Source organism: Gadus morhua, chromosome 2, assembly GCF_902167405.1.
Source record: "Gadus morhua chromosome 2, gadMor3.0, whole genome shotgun sequence".
NCBI lineage: Eukaryota > Metazoa > Chordata > Actinopteri > Gadiformes > Gadidae > Gadus > Gadus morhua.
In genome coordinates this window covers 21,408,098-21,430,155 of record NC_044049.1, presented here as the reverse complement: position 1 = coordinate 21,430,155, position 22,058 = coordinate 21,408,098, and the positions used below count along the sequence as shown (strand labels likewise).

The 22,058-nt window shown below is 49.8% G+C and overlaps 1 protein-coding gene across 7 annotated transcripts; it reads left to right on the top strand.

Moving 5' to 3' along the window:
• Positions 1-154: 154 nt before the first annotated feature.
• ilf3b (interleukin enhancer binding factor 3b) lies at positions 155-21,996 on the top strand. 7 transcript variants are annotated; one of them, XM_030381557.1, is made up of 18 exons: positions 155-256; positions 1,940-2,016; positions 3,544-3,767; positions 4,575-4,755; positions 5,851-6,052; positions 7,601-7,692; positions 9,622-9,717; positions 10,591-10,717; positions 10,896-10,993; positions 11,359-11,470; positions 13,613-13,726; positions 14,379-14,587; positions 15,045-15,248; positions 16,763-17,056; positions 17,235-17,367; positions 17,481-17,528; positions 19,558-19,986; positions 21,202-21,996. In XM_030381557.1, the coding sequence occupies exons 2-18, from the start codon at positions 2,014-2,016 to the stop codon at positions 21,315-21,317; spliced, it is 2,682 nt and encodes an 893-aa protein (XP_030237417.1). In that variant the 5' UTR covers positions 155-256; positions 1,940-2,013; the 3' UTR covers positions 21,318-21,996. The 7 variants fall into 7 exon arrangements, with proteins under 7 accessions (XP_030237417.1, XP_030237426.1, XP_030237469.1 ...); XM_030381566.1 differs by having other exon boundaries at positions 10,591-10,702; positions 21,202-21,317; XM_030381609.1 differs by lacking the exons at positions 19,558-19,986; positions 21,202-21,996 and adding an exon at positions 18,186-19,180 and having other exon boundaries at positions 10,591-10,702.
• The last annotated feature ends 62 nt before the right edge of the window (positions 21,997-22,058 follow it).

Genomic DNA, 22,058 nt, shown 5'->3' with positions numbered 1-22,058 from the left:
ACACACACACACACACACACACACACACACACAGTATTGGGGTACACTCGTCTCCTCATCCCCTAAATCTGCCTCGTCCCTAGCAGACTGTGTTATAAATTGCTACCACCGTTTGGTCCAATCATAAACCTTGTTCGGCCTCTCGTCCAATCATTGCCAGGCTGGGCCATTAGGGGCGTTCCCGTGGTGCCTTCAGACAGACCGGAGGCTGGTACTGGACGCACACCCTCCGTTGGCCAACAAAACGCATACACCGGTAAGTCCCAAACGCCTTAAAAAGATTACCCCAAAACACATTGCGTGGCATATTTCGATGAATTATCACTGTAATCCGTCGGTTGGCGTTAATTCACCGCTTTATTCGGCTACATGTTCCTTTGTTCGTGCCTTTTGTTCGTGCAGCGGCTAGCTCGGCGCTATCGCTAGCTGCGCGGCGCGAGGTGCGCGTGTGATGCGCGTGTTTTTATCGATCGGTTTCGATGATGTCCCTTTGCTTCGAGACGAGCAGTATCTGCCTGATCAATCATCGTTGAGCAGGATCGATTAATTCGGCAGGGAGCTGGTCGAGTGGTTCGGCGACCCGGGGGTGAAGCGGTGCTAAAATGGCGTCTGGGTTAAAATGTTCACCGAGCCGCTGGTCCTCCACTGCTGAGAACCACCTGGTGATGAAGCACTGGACTATAGTTATTATTAACATGCCTCAGCGGGCGGGGAGGTCGGGCACTGTCGCTCTGCACGTCTTTTCAACAAGTTGCAGACCGAAAGAGAACCGCAGATTATGTAATAAACAAGACGTCCACAGCTAGTGGAAAACCAAGGTTGTGATGTTGTGGTCCTATACCTCTCTGCTTCATCCGCAGCCTCCTCGCCGGGTTATGTGGCCGGTGGGTGGTTAATTATGGGTGGGTGGTCAGTTATAGGTGGTTAGTGAGCCGCTCACAACATAGCTGACCTTCTGAGCTGTGCAGCCCAGAACAGTTGAATGACCTGATCGCTGAAACTGCAGATAAGAAAATAGGAATGCCTGAACACTTATAGTAGTGCCATCTACCACTTTATTCCAGTGCGCGATCTACAGGTTCCCTCCTACATAAATACGACGTGGTGGATTTTTATCCCAAAGCATTCAGTCGCGATGTGGGGATAGCGCCAGTGGAAATTAAACCCAGTAACGACTGACTGAGCGCTGCTCTGTACGATGCTGGACGGGCCAGGGTATAACTGCTTGCAACGGGGCCGTGTTTGTGGTCGAAACACTTAAAACACCATTAATTTGAACTTTGATGACAAGTTGCAGAAGGGGACTAGGAGGGTTTTGGACAACATGCAGGGAGGAGGTACCAACGGAAGTATGTGTGTTTCTTCTGCTCTGTTTAAAGGATGTTTCAGGTCCCGACCAGGGTTGCAGGGAGCTCTGTGTCCGTGGATAATGTTGTCATTTGAACTGTATTCTTAGTGCACAGTACCGGCACAAATCAACTCAAGGCTTCAGGCATTTAACCGCATGGTGCTCACTGACAAGTGTGGGAGTATGCAGCATGCAACAAAAGGCATGGTAGGCAGTACTGTCGTCATCGCAAAGATAGGTATTGGGCTAGTACAGTAACATTAGTTAGTTGTGTGCAGGTGAGCAGTAGACATTTGGGTCAAAGCATCGTAGGAGTGAATACAGAAGTCTGCCCTGATCAGGGACTCGTTCCGTTGTTGTGGAACTGCCAACTGAGGCCCAATCCCATCAACCAATCAATCTAACGGGATTGGTCAAGGTAATGATTGACATGGTGAACACGATAATCAATGGTATTGATTGGTTAGGGTAGCTCTGGTTGTCTGTCTGGAGCTGCCAGCTGCTTCTCAAAGGGTCCGTTATTGTCATCTGGTTTCTTAGTGTTAAACCAGAGTCCTTCACTGAGCCTCATGTGTTCTGGTTCCTCCGTAGATAAAGTGCACCGCCTGGATTCTCTGCCCCCAGCCCCGACGCTGCTGACCTCTGCCCAACACACGACAGCAGCTATGGTAACTTTGTGTTCTATTCAATGCTTTTATCATCATTTACATCTTCATAACTTTGAGAAGTATTCGCCACCGTCAAAGAGAAATCCAATTTAATTCACCAAACAATCTTTTTGGATTGGCTGGCGGCCCATCACAACAGAACGTCTACTACTGATACCACTAGCGCAATGTAACCATGATGACCCCCCCCCCCCCCCATCTGTAATTGACTACCCCTCTGACCTCTCCCCCCGGTGATATTACTAACTATGTGTAACTAGGGATGGAAATTGATAAGAATTTCACGATTCTGCTTATCGATCCGATTCCTTATCGATTCTCATTGGGTGAGAAAATAAGTACAAATGTGTTTTTGTATTAAATCTCTTTAATATCTGATCAGAAGTGCGTCTATTATTAGGAAATTGTACATATTCAAATCAATTGGTCTAGGCAAAAAAATATATGTTTGGCTTTTTAAGCCCAAATACCATCATTATGTGCCATAAAACTAAAACACAGACTGAAAACAGTCAAGTCGATTCTTCCAAAAGGCTTGTGCCTTTTGGAATACTAACAGTGCTCATTTGCATTCAACTTGTAACAAAATTCAACTGACGTAAACAAAATGAAGTATTGATTAGATTTTTTAGATGGGCCTACCTAATAAAACGTTGGAACCCACAAGACCGGAAACCATAGCAACGCTGGTAAACAAACCCCGAGAAGCCCAATCCCTATGAGAGCTCCCCACGCTACGTCCATCCGGAGGCGCACAGAGCTGTTGGCCGTGATATTATATATACTATTATATCATATTATATCATATACTATTGTATATAGAGCTCCGTGAGTCGCAGACGGCAACAATCACTTTCTCCTCTATGCTGCAGTTTACTGCACTGAGTTTGACGTTTGAACGCTGATTGGCCGTTACGTTACACATGTCACTCAGTGGCCACGCTGTTGGACGCTGATTGGCAGTCATCACGCGAAATATGCGTCAAAGTTTAAATATTTCAACTCGAGCGAATTTGTCGCGGCACAAATCCTCGTGAACCTGCTCGCCTGTGCACGGCGAAAGTGTGGCGCGACAAATCAAAACTTGTCGCCGGTTTTCTCTAGCGAAAAATTCGCCCAATACGCGCCAATCTACGTTCACTTTGTATGGGACCTTGTCGCCCGTCGCGTTTGGTGTGAACGCACAATGCGCTTCTTCCTCGGCGGCGCCATGTTTGCTGCGTTCTGAACCAAAACAAAGCAGCGTGTGCGTGACGTCATGACGCATTTGCCACGACCGGAACCGATAAGCGGAAAAGCAGTTATCGTTAAGCAGGCTTGCTAATGATTCCAAGGAATCGGTTGACTCGGCACCGGTTCTGAACAAGAACCGGTTCTCGATTCCCATCCCTAATGACAAACCCCTGTGCCCCCTCCTCCCACTGTTATTACTAACTACGTGTAACCATGACGACTCCTGTGCCCTCTCCTCCCGGTGATATTACTAACTACGTGTAACCATGACGACTGCTGTGCCCTCTCCCCCAGCCTCAACCCATGCGGCACCGCTCCATGCGCATCTTCATGAACGACGACCGGCACGTGATGGCCAAGCACTCGGCCATCTACCCCACGCAGGAGGAGCTGGAGGGTGTGCAGAACATGGTGTCCCACACCGAGCGCGCCCTCAAGGCCGTCTCCGATTGGCTGGACGAGCAGGAGAAGTGCGAGCCCAAGCCCGACCCCGACCTCCCCGAGGCAGAGAAAGAGAGGTGAGGGGGACGGTGTTAATTTTGTAAACTATTTTAGATTTAGTCTTGGTATTTAGACGAAAATGCTTATTGGTTTTGTTTTCCTTGGTAGTTTTAGGCGACCAAAAGTCTTTACATTTTAGTCAACTTTTAATCATTGCTTTTAGTGTTTTAATGTTTTCTCTTTTTAAACTAATTCAATTAGGCTAAACCCTGATATATGGACCCCTGCTAAGTAGTTCCAGTCAAATTGTCTGTTTGGCCTTCAGAACGAGAGCTGGTGAATTGGGAAAAATGCATTAAACTGTAATCAAAAAACTTTGGGGAGGGAGAGCTGAGGGGGAGGCAGACAGCCCTGGATGACCTTGAGAGGCCAACAGAGAGAGGCTTTCTGATATTTTGAATTATTGATGGATGTAAAATTCTGGTTGTGCATTGCAGCCCTCGCTGAAGTCCTGGCATGATGGTTAACACTAAACAGCTCGACACAAGCGGCTGTACATAAGACACGTGAGACGTTCTTAGAAATGCCCGCCATTATTCATATTCATATTTAGTGTCTGTTAAGCAATAAGTCGCCTATAAAGGAAGAGAATAATGTAGGTTGAGGTGTTCCAGGCGTAAGGTACCAGGTTCGATTCCCTCAATGTCTGCAGTTTCCCTGAGGGAGATGACAGTGTTGCTTTATACCTTTTACAGACCCCTTAACCATTCACTCCGGCTGGCAGAGTTTCTGTCCGCCCATCACTGCTTTACAAAGCATGTAATGAAGTTGTATTTGACTGTTGTATGGAGGATGTGTTCTAACGGTCCCCCCTCCCCCTCCAGCCCCAGTGACCCCCGGGACCTAGTGACGCGCAGCCTTCGGGGCGTGATGAGGGTGGGGTTGGTGGCCAAGGGGCTGCTGCTGAAGGGGGACCTCCACCTGGAGCTGGTGCTGCTCTGCAAGGACAAGCCCACCGCCTGTCTGCTGGGGAAGGTCGCCGACAACCTGACTACACAGCTCAGGGTGAGAGAGGGTGGGGGGGGGGGGTAAAAGGGTGAAAGACTCTACTGGGGGGGGGGGGGGTGCAAATAACTTATTTCATTTCTTGTTTCTGAGAGAGACTGCCCTGTTGAGAACACAGACAGACATCAGATCAGAGGAAACTAGAACGCCTCAGCTTTGGGAAAGTTGTTTGGCGGGGGGGGGGGATCGGAACTTGGCATCGATTACGTTCCGGTATTTGGCTGCCAGCCTATCGACGTGCAATAGCATGTTTGTTTCAGTGTGCAGGCAGCGGATGGGCTGTTAAACAACATGTGGTAGGGAGAGAGAGCGTCGAGGGAAAGGAGCGGCTCAGCCAGATCAGTGAGCTCAGCGGCGCTCTACAGTGAAATATATGCAACGCTTACCATAGTAAATACAATCTAGAAAATCAATATGTGGCCGTCAACGTTGATAGTCTGGCAGACGGCCACAAATAAATCATTGTGCGGAGGCGCGGTGTTAGAAGTTACGTGTGTAGACGTAAGTAGGGCTAGAGGGTCTTCTGCCAGGCAGATGGCTCAGCTTCAGAGTCTTGTTTAGGGTTGGAATACTAGTTCCTGGTCCTGTGTACGTAGCTATCAGCAAAAGAGTGATCAGTTTAAAGCGAGTGGTGTGAGGGAACATAATGGAGAATGTGATCAAAACCCATCAGGTCTTGTTCCAATCTGGGAATCGGGAACTTGAGTCACAGTAGTGGTTATATGAACATCCTTCCTCTACCAAGAGATGTTTGTTGTTTCTACAAATTTACTTATTGTAAGTCGCTTTGGATGAAAGTGTATTTCATTGTAGCCCCTGCTCCTTGTGAACCCACTCTAGTGTCCCCCATCACGCCCTGACCTGAAGATGCTACATGAGGACATCCGACCCAACCTCTCCCTGTTTCTGCTCTCTGATAGGCCGTCAGACCCAACCTCTCCCTGTCTCTGCTCTCTGATAGGCCGTCAGACCCAACCTCTCCCTGTCTCTGCTCTCTGATAGGCCGTCAGACCCAACCTCTCCCTGTCTCTGCTCTCTGATAGGCCGTCATGAGGACATCAGACCCAACCTCTCCCTGTCTCTGCTCTCTGATAGGCCGTGACGGAGGACGCCTACATTGTGACCCAGAACCTCCCGGAGGCCAGCATCGTGATCCAGAACACCAAGGCTCCACCCCTCAGCATGACGGTCAACCTCACCTCGCCGCTGGTGCGCGAGAAGACGGAGAAGGGGGAAAAGGCGGAGAAGGGGGAGAAGGGGGACGTGGCCATGGTGGAGGTGAAGGTGGAGGAGGGAGGTAAGGCTGCGGGACAGGCCCCGCCCCCTTCTCGTGCTCCCCTAGCAACCAGCGGCCCCTCCACCACGCAAGGAGACCAACGGGCAGACAGACAGGGAGTCAGGCAGACAGACTGGCCGACCAGTGGGACAGATATTGTTTATTGGGCCTTCAATGGAGCTAGCTAGGGCACAGAAGAAGTGTAAAGTGAACTTTGACCTATGCTGGCATGGTTACAGCCCTCTAGACACCCTTGTAGTTCCATACGATGTAAATCTACATTTTTGATGGCCCAATATACAGTATAGGGACAGGTAGCGCTTGTGATGAGTGACAGGTCTGTGTACAGGTTTTAAAGCCCCCCCCCCCAACGATAAGAAGGCTTACTGAGATGGAACGAAACAAAACAAAAGAAACCACGTTGTTTGCATGTGTTATGATTCATATTCCTGACGAACGGTTCGCATTGCAGCAAAAATGAGTTGTGTGTCGTGGGGTCCGGTTCCCTTGCCCTTGGGGGGGCCCCTGGCCCTTAGGGGGGCCTCGTCAGCCCCGTCCCCCTGCAGGGACGGGTGTGGGGTTACAGATGAGGACCACGGGAAACGGGGCTCCACACAGCCGGCCGGGGGCCGACTCCCAGCCGAAAGGCTCTGGGTTCGACCCCCGACGGCAGCCTTACGTAAACTAACATGGATCTGAACTCAGTGGTATCAAACCGCTAGGAGCTAGTGACACTATAGCAGAGAGAGCAGCTGGCCTGTCAGTCCACCGCCCCTGTTGGCTCCAGGAGCCCCCAGTGATTGGCCCGCTCGGTGGGGACCCCTAGTCCTGCTCCTTGCCCCCACCCCACCCCCCAGTCAGTCTTGCTGCAGTGTGGACCGGTCGTACTGATGATGCTCCTTATGTGCGTCCTGATGCTGCTGTGGTTCCCGTTCTCTCTCTCTCTCTGTCAAGCCTTCTAGTTTGTCCGTCTGTAGGGACGCTGGACCTTTGACCAACTGGTCGCTCTCTGTCTCGGAAGGGGCTCGGCGCGGAACGCCGCCGCCGGCCGCCGGGTCAAAGGGGGGGCGGGGCTCCGCCTCCGCGCTCGCCCTGGCCGCGCTCTCAGACACGCCTCCCGATCACGCGGGCACTGGGGCGCACGTCGCCTAGCAACAGCCTCCACCACGGAGCTAGTAGTGTTAACAGTAGCCACACACACATTCAGTCCATAGTTTAAAGTGAGGCGGAGTCAGAGGCGTCTAGCGATGGGGTTGATGATACAACCGGCTGAACCTCCTCCCTCACCTCCTTTACACACACCGTTTAAACTGACACCTCAAGTCACGACACCAGCTACATGCCGCCGCAACCCACCCCTAACAGCACCACACCTAGCGTCCGCGTGGGTTGTGGCGTAGTGGGCCCAGGGCCCGGCGCGGTGCCCCAGGGAGGGTGGGAGCGCGTGGAGGGGAGCCCCCCTCCCCTTTACCCGGCCTGGCCGAGAGTCACCCCGCCGGCCCCCCCTGGCCGTCTGACAGAACTCCCCTTGGTCAAACTGTACCTTGTCTTCTTATCCACCACCACTAGAGTCGCTCTCTGTCCCCGACCCAGCGGATGCTCTGGACAGGCAGAAATGCCTAACCGCCTTGGCGTCCCTCCGCCACGCCAAGTGGTTCCAGGTTTGCATTTTGTCTTTATTTGTCTGAAGATAAGATTAAAGTGAAGAAGCAGAGGAACGTAGAGCGGAGACTCCTGTTCTCCTTTGTGTTTCAGTTTGCTGTGTGTCTTTGGTGTCCGTTTAACTAGGGGTCGTCACGCCTTGTTGCTGTCTGTCTCTCTCGTCTCTCCTCTCTTCTTGTCTCTCCTCTCCTTGTCTCTCATCTCTTCTTGTCCCTCTTCTCTTCTTGTCTCTTCTCTTCTTGTTTCTCCTATCATAGTACTGCTTTGCTTAGTAGGTTGCATTGCACTGTGGTGTTAAAGGATAACGGGTTAAATGATCAGGTGTATCACTTCCTGACTGCTTCTTAAATGGGCGGTCTCTTCATTTAACATGGCCCCCGTTGGGCTACTGAGCTCTCGAAACAGTCTGTTATTAGATGTAGTTTGTACTGGGTGCCACCAAGCACACTTTCTACATCACTCGGATACGGTGTTTATGTGGAGGTTATGGCTTCACCCGTGATGCTCAACGTGTCTCTGGCAGCACCTCTTTGAACTGTCACCTGATCACAAGTTCTATTGGAGAACCGCCCCCCTACCCTTACAGGAGCCTTGTATTAAAGGACTGTGCCTCCTAAAGGAGAACCGTCAAGCTGGGCTATCTCCTAGGGCTGCTCGATTATGGGGAAAAAATCATAATCACGATTATTTTGGTCAATATTGAAATCACGATTATTCAAACGATTCTTTTTGAGTTTGAAAACTATTTCAGTATTTATTCAGCATGTCTCTCCCAAAAAAAACTGAGAACTTTGAAATTTGCCTTAAAAAAATACTCAATGGTCAAAAACAAAATGTTCCAATCTAAAATAATCTTAAGATATGTATCCAGCTGTTCTGCCATTTCTGTAAAACATAAAATAAATATATATTTATATCTTCTTTTTAATCTAAATACTCTTATGTTAATTTTGTGATCTTTTGACGCTAAACTCAAAATCGCCCTGCCCTACTATCTCCTAATATAATCAAGTACTGCCGCAAACGTGTGGAAAAAATCGCAGCCTACGGACTCTGTATCCACTCACAGTTTGCGGAAGAGTGGAGGGTCCCCGGGCAGAACAAAAGACCTGGACATCGTTCCAGACCTTTTGTTCTGCATTCTTTCACAGCACCTGTTGAAGCAGTACCCTGAGGGTCATAGCCCAGCAGGACAGTTTAATTAAGATATACAATCATGCCCTTCAGAAAGGGAGACACACCCATCTTTATGTAATATTAACGTAATATTAATATTACTACGGTAATATTCTGTGTGTTATCAGTTCACTGTGTGTGTTAGACCTAGACCCGGTTCCACCCCACCATTCTGTTGTAGAGGAAAAAAGGAAGATGATTACTGTTTGCCGGTCATGTTGATGTTTAGCTTTATTGTTCCATACCTTTCTGTCTCTCAAACTAAACTGAAACCCTGGTCGGCCCCTGGGGCCTGTATGTAAGTATGTAGCCTCACATCCTCCGCTGTCTCTATAGGGGAGTGCTCCACATGTTCTACTGATTAATCAACCTTAAGCCAATCACAAGGGACTTTGATACCAAGGTCCTTTATGGAGCACTAGAATACTCTGGAACATCATCTCTCTCTTAGACAGCACTGCATGCTGTCTAAGTATCATTACTCCGCCCGTTCTCTGTTACCAGCCAAGGCTCTCAGCCCAAACCCCCCCCTCCTTCCTGCCAGCCAGAACGACCGGCCATTTAAATGCCGTTACCTCTCGTAGAAACACCTCCACAGGCTCTGCCTGCTGGATAAACCACGCCCAGTTAGTACTGTATGTGTGTGGTGCGGCTCGGGTAACTCCTTCTTCTTGTTATGTGCTCTGTTGTGTTGGCTGGCGGTGCTCCGAGGTCTAAGGTGTGTCCCCCCCCCACCCCTGCTGTGTCCCCAGGCCCGCGCCAACGGGCTGCGCTCCTGCGTCATCGTCATCCGTATCCTGAGGGACCTCTGCTCGCGCGTGCCCACCTGGGAGCCTCTGCAAGGCTGGGTGAGTCTGTTGGGCTCGGGTCAGTCCTACAGGGCTGGGTGAGTGCTGGGCTCGGGTCAGTCCTACAGGGCTGGGTGAGTGCTGGGCTCGGGTCAGTCCTACAGGGCTGGGTGAGTGCTGGGCTCGGGTCAGTCCTACAGGGCTGGGCTCGGGTCAGTCCTACAGGGCTGACCCCTAGCCTGCACCCCCTGCATTCATCCAAAGTGGTACCCCCTTTCAGTGTTTCCCCTAGAATTTTTTTTTAGGCCCGGTGGTAAGAGCTGATGGTGTGATTTGTTATACATTTTTCACGGGATGCTAGAGTATTTGTTGGTTATTTCCAAATAAAACACTTGCTTAGCCATCACAAGTTGGTTAAGTTATGGACATATAAAGAACGAGGCTAGTGTTTCGCGGGGGCGGTAAAAATGTCCATGGTAACGGCGGGCTGAACCAATCAGACGTCGCATTTACGCGATCGGTTCATGGTATAGTTCTTCTGCCGGAGAATAAACAGTGTTTTTCTAAAAACAAAGTTGATTTAATCTAAACTAATTTCATGTACAGGAGCATAAAGCACCAATACATATTGAGATAGCTGGTGGTGAGCTTGGATGGTTATGATATTATGGCTAATAATAATAATAATAAAAAAAAAAAAAGTTTTTTTTTTTTTTTCATTTTTTTTTTTTTTCTCTTTTTCATTTCTTTTCATTTTTTGGCCGGTTGTTGGCCTGGCGGGGGCGCTCGTTGGCCTGGCGGCCCGCCAGGCCTGAACAATGGTAGGGGAAACACTGCCCTTTTACGTGTACCCCCAATTGAGCACCACTGTGCTAAAGGCTTACCGCTGTCCACCACTGTCTAACCGCTGTGTCTGTCTGCACTCTCCCCCAGCCCCTGGAGCTGCTGTGTGAGAAGGCGATTGGCACCGGGAACCGACCAATGGGAGCGGGCGAGGCATTGCGCAGGGTTCTAGAATGCCTGGCCTCTGGCATCCTCATGTCGGGTATGCATCACGCAGGTGGAGAACACTAGTACCTACCCCTCTCACCTCACTGCCTTACCTCGTCTCCTTGACAAGCCTGTTATAACACTTTATGTACTGCAGTTGATTGACACCTGAAGTGTCCATCTTGGATTATTAAGAGTATATCTTATCGTTGAAGTTTGAGATGTTTGTGTGTATGTGTGTGTGTCAGACGGCGCGGGGATCTGTGACCCGTGTGAGAAGGAGCTGACCGACGCCATCGGCCACCTGGATATGCAGCAGAGAGAAGACATCACGCAGAGCGCACAGGTGAGCCGTCAGGAAGAGACATCACTGCCCCCAGAGCAGCCCTTGGGTTGAATCCATATCCTCAAACACCTGGCGGGAACAATTTGGACCTCTTCCTACTTAACGGCCGGTCACACAGAACCGTTTTTTTAAATCGCCGCCATTGATATCCTCAAAAACTGCTGAGCAGAATATTATTATTATTATTATTATTATTATTATTATAAAATGTAATGCTCCTTAAAGTTAAAATCTGTTCAACTCTGTACCTAGAGCAGCAGTGCCCTTCAGTGAAGGAGAAGACGTAACCATTCTATTGTTCCTGTCGACTCCTCGTGCTCTGCTCTCTTGGTACTAAATGCTGGGTCTCTATCTTCTTTCTTCAGCACGCCTTGAGGCTGGCGGCCTTCGGTCAGATCCACAAGGTACTGGGGATGGACCCCCTGCCCTCCAAGATGCCCAAGAAACCCAGAACTGAGATCCCCATCGACTATACAGGTACGTCTGTGGGGTTGGTGGTTAGAAGTGGAACATTGGTAACTGTTAAAGGTCCCATGACATGAAAATCTCACTTTGTGAGGTTTTCTAACATAAATATGAGTTCCCCTAGCCTGCCTATGGTCCCCCAGTGGCTAAAACTTGCGTTTGGTGTAAAACGAGCACTAGCTGTTCTGCTCGCCTTTGAAAAAACGGAGGCTCAAGCGCGCTGATTTGGAATGTCTGTGCTCATGACGTCATGAGGAATCTCGGCTCCTCCCCTTACTCTGCCTGGCCCGCCCAGAGACGTTGGCCCGCCAATGAGACTCGACCGTGCGAGCGCCACATGTGTGTGTGTGAATACACACACTGTAACGCAAGTGTTTCTTGTTGGTTCTTTGACGTGTCTTGTATTTCCACAACGAGACTGTCGTGGGGGTTATCTGAGCCATGTTTGAGAAGGAATTGGGGGAAAGGAACTTTGGTTTGACTCGCTGAAGTACATGAACTGCGACATGCCGCCGGTTGCCGCGAGGCACCATCGCCCGGCAGCGGGCAGCTGGCAGCAGGCAGCGCGCGGTTCAGTCGACTTCAGGTTGATGTGAAAGTGGAAGAACCAGAGACGTCGCAGAACCCGACAAAGTCGTTTGTGATTCATAATATCGTCTGGAGGCGCACACAATATATTATATGATATAGATATCTATGTATTATATGATATTATTTAGATATAGAGCTCCAGGACTGTAACGCAAGTGTTGTACACTTCCTTGTTATTTGGCGCATAACGCGTCGGACTCTCGTCTCTGGTATTTCTACAACGAGACTCGTATTGGGGGTTATCTCAGCCAAGGTTGAGAATGAATTGGGGGGAAAGAACTTTGGCTTCGACTCCCTCAAGTCAAGAACATGAACCACGACAAGGAGGAGAAAGGGATCTTTGCCGGGCAGCGCTTAGGCACCTCCGCCTCCGGCGGTGGTCCCTCAGCGGGGCTCAAGCGGGAGACATTCGCCGCCAACAATCCCTTTCTCCTCCATGTCGTGGTTCATGTTCTTGAGGGAGTCAAAGCCAAAGTTCCTTCCCCCCAATTACGAGTCTCGTTGTAGAAATACCAGAGACGAGAGTCCGACGCGTTATGCGCCATCACACCAACAGCAGAACGGTTATCCAAATAACAAGGAAGTGTACAACACTTGCGTTACAGTCCTGGAGCTCTATATCTAAATAATATCATATAATAAATAGATATCTATATCATATAACATATTGTGTGCGCCTCCAGACGATATTATGAATCACAAACGACTTTGACGGGTTCTGCGACGTCTCTGGTTCTTCCACTTTCACATCAACCTGAAGTCGACTGAACTGCGCGCTGCCTGCTGCCGGCTGCCCGCTGCCGGGCGATGGTGCCTCGCGGCATGTCGCAGTTCATGTAGCCTACTTCAGCGAGTCAAACCAAAGTTCCTTTCCCCCAATTCCTTCTCAACCATGGCTCAGATAACCCCCACGACAGTCTCGTTGTGGAAATACAAGACACGTCAAGAACCGACAAGAAACACTTGCGTTACAGTGTGTGTATTCACATTGATGTGGACGTTGAAGAACCAGGAACGTCGGAATATCGGCTCACACAGCTTTTGGCCGTGATAATATGTATTATATGATATAGATATCTGTGTAGGCTATATGATAATATTTAGATATAGAGCTCCAGGACTCCCGTGTGTTCTAGAATATTTACAGAACACGGCTAAAGGCTGTGTGCGCCTCGCCATTGCGATACATCCACTGTAAACAGAGCGCATGGTACCGTCCCTGGCTGCAAGCTGCTCAGGGCCACACCCCCACCCTCCTCCTTGACACGCCCACCGAAACAGCGCATTTGGGGGAAGCTCAATGTGCGACTGGCTCGGAGTGGCTGTAACTCTGCACCACGGCTGAATTTCAGGAACGTCTTTGAATACTGTGTTAGTTGCCCACTAATACCTATATTAAAGAATACATAAAATAGCATGTCATGGGACCTTTAAACAAAAATATCTATATCTATTGTTGTCAATGTTGGAGTCTTGGTTGGTTTGATCTTAATCTCTAAATCCACATTGTAAATTAACTTTTTCTCTGTCTGTCCCTCTATCTGTCTGTCTGCCGGTCTCCAGTCCAAATCCCCCCCAGCACCACCTACGCTCCGCCCATGAAGCGGCCGATGGAGGAGGAGGAGGGAGCGGAGGACAAGAGCCCCAACAAGAAGAAGAAGAAGCTGCAGAAGAAGAGTAGGTCCTCCAGGGCAGGTCTGGAAACATTGGGTCACCTGAGGGGGTTTGAGAGCATAGTGTGGTAGAGGGGAAGCCCCTGCATAATGTGGGTCTGAATCAAGCAGCACTTTGAAGTGTATGACCCCCTCTCTGGGATAAACCTGATACTGCAGGCATGGCTTCCTATGGCTGATTGACGCCCCGGGCTCCTGCCGATACCAGCCCTCCCGTCCCTCTCTGAGTGAGACTGAACTAAAGGGTGTTAACAGGGAGCCCTGTAACACTCAAACACTACAGGGGAGAAGTTACTGCCTCATATTTGGATACCTTGAATTGTGATCATTTTGTATAATCTGCATCATAAACTCTGGATATCGGACGTTACATTATACATTTCATTATATTAACATTTCCACGGATAGATTGTGGAAACATTGACTGAGATTGGGTCCAATTGGACCATGGATCCGCAATAATTAATTTTAATCATCATGGATCCATGACTCAGACATTTCTGCTGTTTGTTGTTGTTTGGGGGGGGCGGAGGGTTGAGTTGGCAACACATCCTCCCCTCCGCACTCCCAAAGCCGTTCTGAACAGCAGACCTCGACGCTTCCTCTCTCAGGGCCGCCGTACCAACTGATCTCTACCCCCACCTTCCCTCCTCCAGCGGCGCCCGAGGACAAGGCAGACCCCCCCCAGACCATGAACGCCCTGATGCGGCTGAACCAGCTGAAGCCGGGGCTGCAGTACCGGCTGCTGTCCCAGACAGGCCCGGTGCACGTGCCCGTGTTCACCATGAGCGTGGAGGTGGACGGACGTGCCTTCGAGGCGTCCGGCCCCTCCAAGCGCACCGCCAAGCTGCACGTCGCCGTCAAGGTGGGTCCCCCTCCCATCATGCACCTCTCCTGAGGCCGAGGCTCAGACTTGTCTCGCTGAGTGGGCCGGTTTTGTGTGAACTTGTTTGTTTCTTGATATGCTGAGAAAGCGCTGCGTAGGTGTTATCAGAGCGGCGAGGGTTAGATGCTTGGGTTGAGGATGACGTTATACTCATGAAGAGCCTTCTCTCTGGTGTTCAGAGTTCACCTAAACTCTGCATAGCCTCCCCCCTTACCCATCCACCTTCCTCTAACTTATTGTATGTTGTACAACCTAAACAATATTTCTTAGCATTGTGTAGCACTTTGTTGTATACGGGGAATGGGTCGACCTTGTGATTGTTAGTGAGACAGAGATATATTGTTTCTCTTTCTTCTGACAGTACCTATGTAAGACGCTTTGGGGAAAAGCGGATGTTGAATGTAAATGTAACTGGTGATCCCCCCCCCCCTTCCAGGTGCTGCAGTTCATGGGTCTCCCCACGGGGGTGGACCTGAAGACGGAGCCCGCGGCCAAGCCCCCGCCCGAGGCCCCGGCCCCCGTGCTGCTCGCCCCTGTTGAGGTCAAGCCGGTGCTGGTCCCCGTGGAGGCCCCCACGCCCGCTGGGGGGCCCGCCGGCTCAGGAGCCGTGCCCGCAGCAGACACCACGGACGCTCCTGAGGTAGGGGGGACACTCAGTCACACGGGGAGGGGGGCTCCATCTTTAAACACCTTTAAAGGAAACCTTAAAGCACACCCATTTAGCTCAGCATTCTATTAATCCATTCGATTGATTTATTTATTTTGAATGTATTGTTAAACCCCTTGTGTTGCAACTTTGCACGAAAGGCGCTGTATAAAAAAAGTTTGATTTAGTCTGCAGTCTAGGATGGACAGTTTTTCAGACTGATGCAGTTAAAGAAGCTGTAGCGTTTACAAGAATCAGAACATCATTGATATGTTTAGGTTGTGGTGCACTCATTAACTGCATTACACATGGATTAAAGTTCTCCGTCGCTACGACGGATTTCCGTCATTTGGAGTTCACAGAGGCCACTTCACATCTCCGATAACGTCGGGACAAATTTACAAACAGGCGTCATTTGGATAAACTAATCGCATATTAAGGATCTAAATAGGTACTTTCTCGCATAAAAAAATATTAAAACTTAAGAAAGTGATGTATTAACAGCACTGAAGCGAGAATTAAAACAGCTTTTAGCAGCTTTACCGCTACCGCTGCCGCGAAATGCATTCTGGGAAGCATACTGTATACTGCGGTGCAGTCGGTCTGCTGTATACTGCATACTGAATCCCACATTCAGTATGCAGTATACAGTACATACCGCGCAGTATGTAGTCGGCAGTACGGTAGTATGCAGTTTCGAACATGGACATAATACACGCGTGTATTATGTCGTCATACGTCAACGCCGGTAAAATTGTCAAATTATATAGTGAGTATTTAAAAGGTCTACCGTTAAAATTGACTGAAAACACAAGCATTTTAATGTACATCCCGATTATATATTAAATATATATTAAATATATTATATACAAATGTATATATATACACACCATTTTCGCGCCACATCTTACGTCTCTTTGTTGTGTTAGTGTTGAGTGTCAGAGCGAAAGTTAAGCTAGTATGAACTCCCTTATAATGATTGACGGCTCTGATGTATCGGATATTGATAAAACACAAAAAATTAAATGGAGATGGGCATGGCTGACGGAAACGGGGAACGATGGCAAGCCTTTTTTAGAGAGTAAAATATGAGACAAGCTTTGCAAAAAAAAAATCTTAGAGTCTAATTGAAAAGACAACAAAAAAATTGCAATAGATGCAAAAGAACAGCTGTTTAAAGTCCTCCTCCTGTAAAACAGTATTGGTCGAGCATTTAAACGTGATGGCTGCATTTGGTGCTGACGTCTTATACATTTGTATTTCTTAAGCAGGTGTCAATTAACCTAACCTGGAACATGTTTCACACACTGCACGTGACTTGGCTGTAGCGCGAATAAAATTTCAGTCAGAAGATTTTTTTTCACTTTAATCCCTGATTACATTAAAGACAGTCGGCAATAATCAGAGATTACATAGTTACTTAATTACAATATATATATAAATGTATACATGTACATACGGTCTAGTTTCTCTGACCGAGCACTAACCCCCCCCCCCCTCCCCCCCAGGGAGCCCGTCACCAGGGCCCCATCCTCACCAAGCACGGGAAGAACCCGGTGATGGAGCTGAACGAGAAGCGGCGCGGCCTGCGCTACGAGCTGATCTCGGAGACGGGCGGCTCCCACGACAAGCGCTTCGTGATGGAGGTTGAGATCGACGGGCAGAAGTTCAGGGGGACCGGCTCCAACAAGAAGGTGGCCAAGGCCTACGCCGCCCTGGACGCCCTGGAGCGGCTGTTCCCCGAGGGCGTCGCCAGCGAGGCCGCTAAGAAGAAAAAGGGGCCGGCGGCCGGGCAGCCCCGGGTAGGTCCCCCATCCCACCAATGACCCCTCTCTGGTTCCCCACCAGAGACCCCTCCATCTCTGGTGGGGTCCCCCTTCCTCCCTAATGAGCCCTTTCTGGTGGGGTCCCCTTAGTCGGTGGTCTCGACTCTGGGAACCAAGACTTCCCCATGGTTGACTCTCTCTCTCTTTCCCTCAGAACACAGCAGGCTTCGGGATGATGGGCGGGGCCTCTGGGGCTGACACGGCCACGCCCAGGGGGCGGGGCAGAGCTGGGCGAGGCCGAGGAAGGGGGAGGGGCTTCAATAACGGAGGAGGCTACTCCCAAGGAGGTGAGAGGAGACAACGTTTCACTGCCCTCAATCAGAGACCTGTGTGTGTGTGTGTGTGTGTGATAAATAATGTGTGTGTGTAATAATGTTTTAATATGGCCTCTCCTTCCCAGGTGGCTTCGGGACGTACGGCTATGGAAACAACGGCGTCTCCGGATACAGTGAGTATTAGATATTAATCAGTCCGAGACGAGGCACCAATGCATGCGCCTGCTGTATTCTAAGACACAAGGTCAATGGTGTCCACCAAAGAGCATATTATGAGTATCGTTACTTAATATAAGTCAAGGTGTCCACCAAATGGCATAAATTATGTGCATCGTTACTAAATACGCTCAGGGTGCCCACGACCTGATCGCTGATAGATGGTCAAACAGCCAGGTCTCGCTGTAGAGCGAACGCTTAAGTCTATTGACTAGACCAAGTCGCTGCCTGCTCTGAGAACTGTAGCGAGGTGTTGGTCTCAGGTGTGAGGCTACATGCTGCGATGGTACTGCTGGCTGACCACAAGAGAATGGCAGACCTCGGTGTGATGTTGACTGTAGCTGGAGCACCCCCATGCATCTCGAACCGACGGACGACGCTCTCACTGGGATGATTTTACATTTCTCTGCTTTGAGCCCCAGGCCTGGTTCTCCTGTCCGTTCGGCCCTGCCCCCCCCTCCCCCCCCAGCCTAGCAGTCTCAGACCCCCGGCTCTGCAGGCTCTGACCCAGTGACCGACGTAGCAGAGAAATCTAAAAACAACCTGAATAATCGGCCACCAAGTCCAATCTAATTCTGACATTTCTGCCTTCTCTGCCCTGTCTCACTCTGTAGGTGACTTTGTCTCAGACTGCTATGGCTACAGCGAGTTTGCTACCTAGACCCCCCTCCCCCCCCACCCCTCCCCCCAGTATTAAACCATTCATATCAAGTAGTCCGATAACCGACCGTGGTCACAAACTAGTTCTTCCAGTGGCGTCGTCTTCTCAACTCAAGCTCACCTCCAGTCCACCGCCTCGAGGAAATGTTGGCTCCTCCCATCGCCTCGGAGGGACGTTCGCTCTCTCATAGCGTTTACGTCTGGATCTGGATGCCTGGATCACGTCTGTCATAAATCACATACCTTACGTCTGAACTAGAGCCTTCCTTTGGCCTCATGAACAGGAAACTGCTGTGTTGGAACCGCCTTTCACAACCGAAAGATGGAGAAGCCAAACTGGGGGACAGCAGCCAAATCATGTAGCTCTCGCTGTTCCCTGATTGGCCCATATGTGTGAAAGCAGCAAAGATATTTAAATCATCAATTCAACGCATAAACTGGGTTCCCATCGGTCATTTTCCAAAGCTGGAGAGCTTTTATGTAGCCGTTCCTCAACATGGACCCTAGAAGGTCGTCATCTGACCTCCAAGTGGCTCTTGGACCACAGGTTGAACACCAACATCAGACTCAAGCTTGTGTCCATTCCCATCTTCATGAAGTTCTAGTGGCAGAAATGACTCGGACTCAACGGTTTGATTCCCTGACTTGGTGAATGCCTCTTTAACCCGTGATGATGATGATGATGATGATAATAAACAAAGCTAGGTACTTTGTAAACTGCTGTTTCTGACACATCAGCTCGCTGCTGTATGCATGATGACAGCCACTGTAGTCCTCAGACTACAGACTGCTGTGGCAACTGTGTGTGACGGCCGAAGACGTGACTCCTCTGAACAGAGACTCTGAATCTGACTATTACTGTGATTAAAGTTGAGCGGTGGTGATGTTCCCCGCTTGTTTTACGCTGCTTTGCTTGGATTTTCTAAATAAACGTGTTTTTTTTCTCCCACTGTAGTGTGATTTGGTTGCTGTCTCTGCATGCGGAAACGAATTCAAACATTAAATTGGCTTTAGTCACCTAGTGGCCATTTTGGTTTAAGCGCTAGCCGGCCATCTTGATTCCAAGCACTAGCCGTCTGGCCACCTTGGTTCCGAGCACTCGCCTGCCATCTTGGATCCAAGAACCAGCCGGCCATCTTGGTTCCAAGCACTAGCCTGGTGAGGGAAATTAATTAATTTCTCCCACCCTGCTAGTGCTTGGATCCAAGATGGCCACCAGGTGACCATGCCCCCTGGACCAGTTACTCACACATAGAGCTGAATGTGTTTAGTTCTGCTGTCCCCCTCTTAACCCGTCCGCTGTCCTGCCGCCCCCCCCTTCCCCAGACTACTACAACTCCAACGGTGGAGCCGGGCCCCCAGGCGTCCCGTCGGGCGGCCCCCCGACCAATGCCCCCGCCGGCCCGGCCCCGGGCCCCGTTGGGGGACCCTCCTACGGTTCCTACTACCAGAACGACCCCGCCTACGCAGCCGTCTCCCCCGGCCCCAAGCCCCCAAACAAGAAGGGCCCCATGCACCCGGGGGCAAAGGCCCACTTCCCGGGGGCCCTCAGCGGAGGGGGCCCCCCGGGGGTGCACCCCCCAGGGGTCCCAGCGGGGCCCGGGGTCTACAGCCAGTACAGCCAGGGCTACGGGACGGGCAAGAAGAACTTCGCCCAGCCGCAGGGCGGGGCGGGGGGGTACCCTTACAGCACCGCCTACCCCAGTCAGGTGACCGGCGGGGGCGTGGCCGGTAACCAAGACTACGGCTACGAAGGTGAGCAGGTCGGAGGGATAGCCTCGAACGTGTGTCTGTTTCTGCAACAGGTGTGATTCAATTAAACTTTATTTGTACAGCCCTGTTTATGACCCCGACCCTAACCTCACAGAGGTTGGGGTCGGATCCACCAGATCCATTTTTAGATGCTTTTAAGATAACACCGGGTGGTAAACGAGGGTTCAACTCACAATTTAAGCTTGGCTGTTCCACATGGTATTAAGTAATGTTTGATTATTTTTCTCAGAGGGAAAGAGGCAGGCTTTGTTCTCAGAGCTGTGACATTTACATTCAGGGCGTTCAGCAGATGCTTTTATCCAAAGCCACTTGCATAAGTCCATTTGTCAGAAAAAAGAGAACCAAGAATATATCTCTGTCTGTACTAGGGATGTTAACCGTATCAACGTTAACCGATCAAACTTGTCGCTTGTCGGTTAAAAAAAAAAATTGGGGTCAGTGTGGACTTGAGTGTGTTGGTTTCACTTCACACAAAAAGATGATCAGATGAGGTGACTTATTGGAAGTTGGACGGACACAGCGTCTCTAGCCCACTCATTTCTCCTCAAGTCTTAATTATTCAGGTGAAAAGAAATTATCCCTCACTCAATTTTTCCGTCTCCTCCAAACTGAACTAGCGGCATCTCTTCTGAGCTGTGATTTTCTTAAATGAGCCGTGGCAATGTTTCAAAGGAGCTCCTAACGCTGCCCTCTTCCGATTGGCCCCTGGTGAATCCCGCGCAGGGTCTCAACCAGGTCTGCGCCATCTCAGACCACTGTGGGCGTTCGAGCCCGTTCTCTACACACGGTCAACTTGCAGCAAGCATGCCTCGTGTTTCAATTCAAACACGGGTCGTGCCGCGGTTAGAGCCACTGCCTCTCACTCGGAGTGTGTGTGTGTGAGTCGGAGGCAGAACAGGAGAGATATGGGCACAGTTTTGAAATAGCAGGCAGCTGGCGCGGCTCGAAATGGTTATTTCAAATAGCACATTTTAATCTGATCGGTTAACCGGTTAATGAGGCTCGGTGGTCAGTCAAGAATATTTTACATTTTCGCCATCCCTTGTCTGTACAGTAAGGATGTTCATAGAACAAAGTGTAAACCCATCCCTGTATACAACAGATAGCTAGTATAAGACGCTACACCATGCTATATCACTGTTTTTAAGTGTTATACAATAAGAGCCGTTCTCCTCAAACCCTGACTCTCGCCCCCAGGATACAGCGACCAGTCCAGCTACGCCACACAGGGCGCTGGGAACCAGCAGTCCCAGTACCACAACCCAGCCGGCTACGGGCGAGGCGACCCCAGTATGAACTACCAGTACAGATAGACTCCGACCCCCCCCCCTCCTGGTTCAGCAGCAGCATCCTCCTCCTCCTCTTCATCACTCTCCTCTTCCAGCCTTTTCCGAAGAACGGGATGTAATGGCGGACGGTACATTGTGTTGTGTGGAGAAGCCGTCGCCCGTGGTGAGGAACAGACTTCAGACTCCTGAGGTCTGAGGACTCTTGTGCGGCAATGGCGTTGATGGGCGTGTTCTCTGGTTCCCTGCTCCTGTGTTTGGCTCCTCCTATGTTAATCTTTCTTTGTAAAAATCCCGCCATTCCTCCCTGGTGTTTCATTATAAAAGAATGCTTTCAGTTTCTAATCTGATTTCTTCAGTTGGTTTAGGACGGGGTTTGTTTTAGTTCTGGGGTGAAACCAAGAAGGACCACCTTGACCACTTAGTTCTGAACTACTGAGTTTTTGATTGACAGATTTCAGATTGATATTTTTCTTAAACGACACATTAGGCTTCTGAACAGCTTGTTATTTTTTATTGCTTGTAATTTTTGCTTCGTTTTGTAATATTTACCTCATTCAATGTAGTAATTTTAACAAATAGTTCTGAGAATTAATGGAATTGTCCTTTGAGTCTAAGTGTCCCACCAGTGTAAGCTTGGATGGTGTCTGTTGACAGTGTAAGATATTGGGTGTACCAATAAAGATGTTTTATTTTGAAAGCCTAATTTGATTTTTTTGGTTCTTATTTGGGATGGTCATATGTTTAAGTTGAACTTGTATTATGAAC